This window comes from Anopheles darlingi, chromosome 2 (assembly GCF_943734745.1).
Source record: "Anopheles darlingi chromosome 2, idAnoDarlMG_H_01, whole genome shotgun sequence".
Lineage (NCBI taxonomy): Eukaryota > Metazoa > Arthropoda > Insecta > Diptera > Culicidae > Anopheles > Anopheles darlingi.
The window spans coordinates 76,417,125-76,426,056 of NC_064874.1; the positions used below are offsets into that span (position 1 = coordinate 76,417,125).

General features: G+C 52.5%; 1 protein-coding gene across 1 annotated transcript in view; it reads left to right on the forward strand.

The window, feature by feature from the left end:
- Nucleotides 1-3,707: 3,707 nt before the first annotated feature.
- The window catches only part of LOC125951597 (neurogenic protein big brain), a 16,458-nt gene continuing 11,233 nt past the window's right edge, over nt 3,708-8,932 (forward strand). Inside the window, exons 1-3 of the mRNA XM_049680539.1 lie at nt 3,708-4,161; nt 4,810-4,976; nt 6,714-6,840. Coding sequence (XP_049536496.1) covers nt 3,995-4,161; nt 4,810-4,976; nt 6,714-6,840 — 461 coding nt within the window. The 5' untranslated portion in view covers nt 3,708-3,994. The remainder of the gene's footprint in view (nt 4,162-4,809; nt 4,977-6,713; nt 6,841-8,932) is intronic.

The following is an 8,932-nucleotide window of genomic DNA, read 5'->3' on the forward strand; positions in this document are numbered from 1 at the left end:
CGTACAGCCCAGATCGCACTGTCAGTTCCTGTATCCTCGAAACGATCGAGCGCTTGATTCCGGTCTACCTGCGGGGAACGATCAAATTTCCATCGCGACGACGTGTGCCACGCGGAACCGCTGGAGCTCCGGGTTGGTTGTCCACTTAGACGGACAGCTGTTTCCATCACGCAGCACTCTACCTCTACGCCTGTCAATGGCCACGGGTCCATTCCGAGCATGCTGCTGTCCACGTGCCCGTGGAGCGGGGGTGAAAAAAAATCGAAGAAGAAAAAAAAACTCCAAATTTGACGATCTTTCCTCGGGCTCGAATGATCAATTGTGGAACGAGTGAGCGAGCGGTCGGTGTCGAGGGGATCGCGGGAAAAAATTGAGCAATTAAAGCCTCCGTTGAGCTTCGAAATAATAAGAAACGGAACGATAGAAAGGGTTTCAAAAGTGTGTGTCCCCGAGCGGCGCAAACGGGATCGGGAAGGACTCCCCGGTCAAGACGTGCGCGCGCGCGCGCTCGCTGAAGCAACATTTTTCATCATTTTATGTTCCGCCTTTTTGGCTTTCAATCCACTTATAATGATCAGAAATGACGCGTTTGGAGACGTCAACCGTGAGCAGCGGGCACCGTCTGTTGATACCGGTGTCTGACCCTTTCAAAGCCTTTTTTTTTCATTGAAACATCATTAAATGAGCTTTAGACCTCGACGGTAACACATGTCAGATGCACTGGCATCTCAAGTGCCGTTCTTGCATTAATTCGAAAATGCTTTAGAGCAATCATCCGAAACACCTTTCATTAATCATCACCCGAGGGTTACAACTGGTTAATTTTTCTTCAAAATTTATTAACAGAAATGTTTTTAATTGAATTGAAGGGTTAACCCTTTTTACCATCAGCAGGCATTCGGCAGTCGATATCTTGAAATGATTAAGACGACCTTAGGAATCGAAAATACCGCATTCGCAATATTCTTACGTTTTTCTCTCTCCAGTAGAAACGGACGAAAAGTGCACCACTACGCACACAATGCACTGCAGCGTAATTACCCATCGAGAAACATTTCGTTGTTTACCAGCCAGTGGTAATGACAAACGACGGACCGAGCGACCGAGCTGCAATCATGTGCTTGCGTCGTGTAAGCGTGCACCGCTCGCCCATTTTGGGCCGGGGGAATTTCGTCAGGAAAACCCCTAATTTAATCTTCTGACCTCGGCACCACCTTACCGCTGCGACCTGCTCCTGCGTGTGCTGTTGCTGTTGGTGCTGCTCTCCGTTACTACCCCTATTACACCGAGCTCGGATTCCAGCGCCCTCAGGTCGATCGAGCGTCATGCGAAGGGCGTATTTCGGATGCAGCAGGCTCACCCATCGGCTGGTTTCTGGTTGCACTTTAGGACCTCACAGAAGACGTACAGAGAAAAAAGCAAAGTGATTGAAAGACCAAAAGAGAGACCGAGAGCAAGGAAGAGAGGTGGAACCGTTAGCTCCATTGCTAGTGATCTGCGGTGTTGTGTGTTCAGATCCTGGAGCCTTTAGCCGCTTAGCAGCCAGCATCTCGCCGCTCGAATGCCACCAGCATGAAACCCTCGCATCCCCAGTGAATGGGTCCGGCCCCGATTAAAGTGTCGAAAAACCAGTTCCCCGGAGAGAACCCCAAAAAACGAGAACACGCCGAGCAGCCTCGAGACTGAAATTTGAATCTGATTGCACACCTGCCCCTGTTGGCGGCTCTTGGCGGCTTCCCGTGCGAAGATGCGAAGCCCTTAATCGACGATCCTTCAGGGCGGCCTCAACACTCAACCGAACATCAACCGGAGACTCGCGTGCGATCCTGCCTGATCCTGCACTGCATGCGCTACGGTGTATCTGTGTGTGTGTGTGTGTGTGTGTGCCTGCTTGCGCCTCCGGCAAACGACAGGAGCAACGAACTTACGCCAACCAACCACCACCATCCTGGACCATCTCCGTTTGATCGTCAATTTTCGTCGTTTTTATCGCTCTTTAACGACACAACGCTCGGTCAGCGCACGGGAAGGAGGATAGGAATGGTATGTCAATTATTTTCCGCTCAAATAATCATAAACCATCTCCATCGGATTGCGATTGATCCCAACCCGGCGAGGGGATGCACCACAAGGGGCGCCAGGAGGCGCTTTTGATTTGTTTCGGAATCGCCTTCGATCGCGCCAAAAAGGGATTCGAAAAAAACGCCGAAAGAATCCCATCAACCGCTCGGTGTCCCCAAAAGAAGAGGAGAAAGTCAACGGACGATCTCCCCACCCAGGGGAAGTCACTCCGAGCGATCTTTTATGCAAATATGTGTAACTAGCGACCGGATCGGGCTTCCTTAATAAATTGCATGTAATTATGCATACCTTCGCGTATGCGATGCGCGGTGTACATTTGAATATTAGCTCCGTAATTGGTTTCACTTTTGAGGTTGGGCGGCGCGATGCCGACACAGGCCACGCGGACACTGCAAGGCCACCCCGGATCGCTGGCGGTATTCAACCCCCGAGGGGGGAGAATAAAAAGGGAAAATAAGCAAATTGTCCAATCGACGTCGTCGCTGGCGTGGAGATTTGGTTGGCTTCTTTCGCGGCATCTCGCCGCTAGCCGCTCGTCCTTCGCGGTCATAAAGACGGCAGTTGATTGGACCGAGTTTCTCATTTCGTGGCAGACGGACGGGAATTGAAATATCAATAAGGCAAATTGAATGGCAGGATGCTCCATTAAACCGTCTTTTTTCTTTGTATCGTTCCTAAGCGTTCTTGAATGTTTTGTTGGATTTGCTGTTTCTGCCTTTTCTTTTTATGCTACGGAGAGTAATGCTCTCCAGCACCCTCACTCTGTCTGCTTGAAGTAAGTTGTCAGAAAACTCACACAACACACAGTCTTATCAACAATCTTATCAATATAAATCCTTCCAGCAATGCTCCGGCCCGGGCATCCGATTTGTGACAGTTTCGCCACAGTTTGCTTATCTAGAACGCATCCATTTCGTAATTGTTTGAGTTTAGATAGCGGACGCTGGTATATGTATATGCTGCTGCCAATCCATCCCACACACGAAAAAATGGAAAAACGAAAAGAGAGAGAGAGAGAGAAAAAAAACTATCACCACTCCCATGACCTATGCTCATGAACTCGCCCAATCATCCACACCCCTACGCTACCCTTTTCCACGCGTCGCTCCTTTGCTTCCCTTCGTACCCTCCTCCTCGCGCACGCACATTAACCACGATGCAGTTCATAAAAACGAACGAATTCGAGGGATGGAAAAACGAGGAAAAAGAGGGTGACATCGGCAGCAACCCAGCTGAAAAGCCAACGACCACGCACCCCATGGGCCAGCCTGGGAGGGGAGTAGGAGGAGGGGATCAACATAAACGACCAAAGCATGCATGAAGGGAAGGAACAAGAAAAAAACCGAATCCGAATCCGAATTCGTCGGGCCCCGGGTTCGTGCGTTGTTGCCGATGACGACGACGACGACGGCGACGACGACCATCACGAGCGAACGTTCATGCGAACGGCCTGCTTGGTCGCAAGCGTCTCCGTTCTCGGCGGTTTTTCATTTCTTGTTGTGCGCCCGAAGGACCTGCAGCTGTTGCGGTCCGCTGTCGATCCTCCTTGGAGTTGAGGTGTCCTTCGCGCTCAGGTAGTCAGATCTGGCATCTCCGGTGGATGGCGCCAAAATCCCGTGAACCGTGATTCTCCGTAGCAGTAGCATCAATCGACTAACGAGTCGCGTGTCGTTTTGTTTTTTGTTTTGTGATTAAGTGCAACAAGTGGTTTCAACCGTTGGACCATGCGGACAGTGATGCTCGAGCGGTGTTGAGTCTGTTCGAAGTAACATTTCAAGTGTAACAGAGTGCATCGACCGTGGCGGGCCCAGTAACCGCATCCAATTGACCCGTACCCGTAGTGTTTGTGGCGTGTGCGTGAGTGCATCTCGTGTTATTCGAGGCGACTAATTGATTGACTAACGGCAGCACGATGGCGGACGAGAGCCTTCACGTACCGGATACCAACATCGATTTCCATATCGTCCAGCTGTTCGAGCGGCTGGAAACGCTACGCAAGGAACCGGGCCACAAACTGTCCCGGTCACTGCAGGGCCGCATCAACATGCACACCGAGCTGCGCAGCCTGGAGTTCTGGAGGTAGGTACTGGCCATCACCGGCCATCGATCGGTGGACTGTTATCTCCGCGCAGTTGCGCATAAATTTACGATACCGTCACCAACCGCGGCGCGGGCGCGTGCTTGTGTTTGTCTATCGTGGCTATGAAACGCACACCAGCTGGTGGTGAAAAAAAAAAAGATTGGTCGCGCGAACGGGAACGCGAACGCGAACGCGAGCGCGCGCACATGCCAGGCCACACTTAAGCCAATAAAGAAGCATTCCACGAAGCAACCCTTTCCTTTTGCGCTTCGGTTCGCGCGATGGGCAAACTCCAGAGCTACATACATCTGGGCCACACGTTCTCACGATATTGAGCAATGTTTGTTCAAATATGTATGACGCTGCTCGCTGCCGCTGCATCATTGACTGCAAATTTCATGGCCTACCTCGTTTGACTCCTCGACTCGCGCATCCCTATGAACAGGGCGCTCTGGAATAAAAGATGAAATTTTGGATTAAAGAACATAAACTTTTACTGCTTTATTGCATCCCACCCTTCGTTAGGAGCGCGATTTGATGGGGCAAAAATCGATCAAAATAGACCGTTTCGTAAACCGATTTAACTGCATTTGGATCCGCTTCTTAACGCTTCTCTTCCTCTTCCTCCCTGTCTCCCTGTCCCACAGATCGATCACATGCGAGTGTCTGGCATCGTTCTTCTACGTGTTCATCGTTTGCGGTGCTGCGGCCGGTGCCGGTGTCGGCGCGAGTGTCTCCTCCGTCCTGCTGGCCACCGCCCTGTCTTCCGGCTTCTCCATGATTGCCTTGACCCAGTGCTTCCTGCACATCTCCGGTAAGTACACTCCTCATCGCCGCTTTCTCCGGCCTCCTGTGACCGGCCTGTCACTCTCCAGTGTGTGGCACTGGTCATGTCCTGTTGCTCGTTATTAAGTGTTTAAGTAATTACTTAAATATTCTCCCTCCCCAGACGGAGGGAGGGTAGCTGGTAAAACCCGGGTGGGGTAACTGGAAATGGGTAACTGTTTAAAAAGAAATTTTCTGGAGAAAGTTTGCGAACCGGCGAAGGAAAGAACGGGGAAAAAATGCGATGAAATGGACGAAACCGGTGACCGATCGATTAAAGGCCCATCGCGCAGGGTGCCCACTCACCGGTCGCTGTCGTCGGTCGTGTGCCCACCATTCGAGACACATAAACACACACACATACACACACGTGCAGCAGCAACTACAATATCGCGAGGACATGCATCCGTGGGCAGCATAATTATCATTAAGATGAGCCACCGTTCGGGGTGTGTAGGCCTTGAACCCCCCCCCCCCCCCCCCCCCCCCGGGGGGAGGCGGCCGCTGTAATTTACCCCTCCCCTCCCACCAACCCAAACCAAACACCAGGCGTCGTCTCCCAGCTCGTGTGGCATGTTCGTTTAGACATGCGAAAACCATTTTCTTACTTTCGGTGCTTTCCCGGTTACCGTTTTCCGTTTTTCGTCGTCGCGCTTCGGGTTGTAATTTTCTGATAAGACCACTGGGGATGACTTTGCGCCCATGGAACCTGGCAGTGGAGCTGATGTGAGGTCACACCAAGCGAGAGAGCATCTCCCCCTCGGCACATCACACATCTTCGCGGTGCGCACGTTCGACGAAGAATTGCAGATGAGCTCGTCAGCATTAACGACCATCAACAACAATAACAAAACACCCCCGCCCGAGGTGCGATGCTGCGTGGCCTACATTCCGCTAAATCAGCACCCGGCCACCACCGCGGCCACCGCCTTCTAGTGTTCCGGGGGGGGGTTTGGAAGGTAGATCCCGCACACGAAGTTATGTTGAGCGAGTTGGCGTCAGCACAGCGTCGAGCTGTGGTCCATCCGGACGTCTGTGCGCCCAGCCACTGTGTGGTTTCTTGGAAAGCGCCCCCCTCTGCCCACAACCTGCATGCGTTCTTTCGTGTGCCAAAAAAAAAACACACACACACACACACACATGCCAACCCACTGAGAACGAGGAGAACGTAAGGGAGCAGCAAAAGAAAAGGGCAAGATGCCGGGTCTTAAGGGCGCAGCTGCGGCTTAAGACCGACCGACCGACCGACCGATGGGACGATGGTCCAAAAAGGACGCCCCGAACAGCCTGAGCCCAAAGCTCGAATGTTTCCATTTTGTGGCCTCATCCTCCTCCTCCTGCTTCTCGTAGACAGGCACCACACGTGCGTCCCTGCTCCCGGGGGAACAATTTTGGCAAGCATAGACTCCCGGAGGCACCAACTCCCTGGGCACACGAGACCGAAAGAAAAAATGAGAGAGAGAGAGAGCAAAACCATCCTCCATTTCGCTTCTTGCTTTGCTGATAAATCTTCAATTTCATCTTCGCGTTCCTTGTATCCTTTTTTTTTTCCTGGTGGAGCAGATTGGTGGACGGCAAACGAGATGCTGCGACCACCACCAGATGTTGCGCGTCTGTTCGAATTTTCGCGGATGCGAGCATCGAAGGTTAAGAATTTTTATGTAATGCTCTGTTCCGCGTCTTAACAGTTCCTTTCTTTCCTTCCTGTTCCTCTCTCTCTATCCAGGAGCTCACGTTAATCCGGCGGTGTCGATCGGGATGGTGGTAGCGCGCCAGATATCACCGCTCCGTGCCTTGCTGTACATCGTGGCGCAAAGCGGTGGTTCGATCGCCGGTGCTGCACTCCTCTACGGGTAAGTACACTTCGAAAGGCGTGTGCCAATCATGCACACACACACACACACGCATGCACTTCATACATGATAAGCAAATTGCCCTCCATCGGTCAGAAAAAAACAATCGACTATAAACCGGTTCTTGCGGATCAATCTTTGGCCGGCAACCGGCAATCGGCCGGCCCTGTGTCCCCTTTCGGGGCACCGTCCGCATAATTTATGGCGTACCGAGGCGCGCGTAATCATCTCGCTCTCGGCAGGTGCTACATTCTTTCTTTCTTCCTTTCTTTCTTTTGGGCTCCCCTTTTTTGGGGGCCTCCGTTTCGCGAAACCTGCGGCTGGAATGAGGTTTTTGGCCCCGAAAACAACCTCGAGCTCCTCGAGCCCTGGTTTTGCAGCAGCGTGTCAGCCGTCAGCCATGTGCAGCCGGTGGCTTTCCATGTTTCGTTGGTGCAATTGGCGTGCAGCGATGATGTTGAGTGATTCCCGGGGCTCCACACAGCTTTACGCTGACCACAAACGCAACCGACCGTTACAGCAACAACAGGGAATCGGTGCACTTTCGGTGAAGTGTGTTGCCTTCTGTTCTGACCGCACCATGAACGGGGGAGGGGAGGGTGGGAATTCAATTGTGACGCCCGATGGGCATTTTAATGGTTCGTTAAAAGTGAAACGATTTTACCACCGGAGCCCAAAACGATCGTGGTAAGCGGTTAAATCGATGGAGTTCAGAGCGCGACATGCCGGTGGAGGACATAAAAAAGGCGATTAACTTCTGAACTGTGATCTCCGGTGCGATCCGTGGCCGCGCCGCGAACAAATTATGATGCAAAACATCTTCCCTTAGCTTACCTTCCCGAGCGAACGCAGTTCCCATAAATTCGAAGAATCATCACTATTACCCTACAAAACCATCGATCCATCTTCATTAAACTGTCAACGTCCCGGGAGGGGTGTAATGGACGGTAACGGTGTACCACTCTGTAATCGGGACAAGTCGATACCCATACCCGATGGTCTCGACATCGACTCCCTCGCACGACACTAATGACGACAGGGCCCCGCCGTTACGGAATCAAAACAAAATCCTTATTTATTGGTTCATGGCGGTCCGCTCGCAAGCACGGCCATCTTGTCACACTGGAAAGGTTTATAAACATGTAGCGCGCAGTGGCTGGCAATTTGCTCCCGCGTTCCCTGATCCTTCTGATGAGCTTGATAAATCTTAGACGCGCTGCAGCGAGCGAACAGACGCTACTTAGTGGTTGTCACCCTCGGCATCATTGGCACCTTCGGCAGCATAACCGTGCAGCATCATTTGGCGCGCGCGCGTTTTCTCAGCCAGCCATTCTATGCCACATGATGAAGTGCTTTCCCCGAGTGAGGTCACCTTCACCAGTTGCTTCTGCCACCGGTTGCTTCTCGGCTGGCGCGCCACGCGAGGCCGCCATTTTGGAAAGTGAAAAAGGTGGCCCAACGAAGGATGCTGCTGCCGGCCCGAGGCGGTGGCATTTCTGAGGAAGATCCTTCCTGAGCCGAGTCCTTTCATGCAGCACTCTGTCTGTGTTTGCGTTGTGCAGTCTCCGTCTGTTTGTCCCGGCGAGTATGGGAATGCAATCAGAGACGACCCTGGCAGCTGTTGCCCGCCGCGCGGCGCAACGAAATCAGGGAACGAAGAAGAAGGGACCCTGGCAGGTCAAATCTTGCTCGACTCCTTGAGTTGATCCTTCGGGTATCGGTATGGCGACCGGCCGAAGCAACGCGCCGAACGGAACGAGCGCGAAGAGTAGGAGGAAGAAGCAACCGACGTCAGGACCTTTTTTCCTTCTTCTTTCTCCTTTTTGGAGAGAATTATCGACCGAAGCGAGGAGCGGCTAAAAAAAATCTGTTTTGCCCTGCGCAAAGCCTAGCTGGCTGACAGTTGGGTCCTATTACCACCACCACCACCACCACCTCTGCTGCAGCTCGTGACTCCTAGCGACCCTGCACAGGGATCGAAGATCGCCCAAAAACCCATCAGCAGAAGCAATCTGTTGAATGCGTTGTTGTTGTTGTTGGAGCTTCGCTGCCGGTTTTCGTCTCGCCAGTCTCGCGGTGGTGTGCGCCCTGA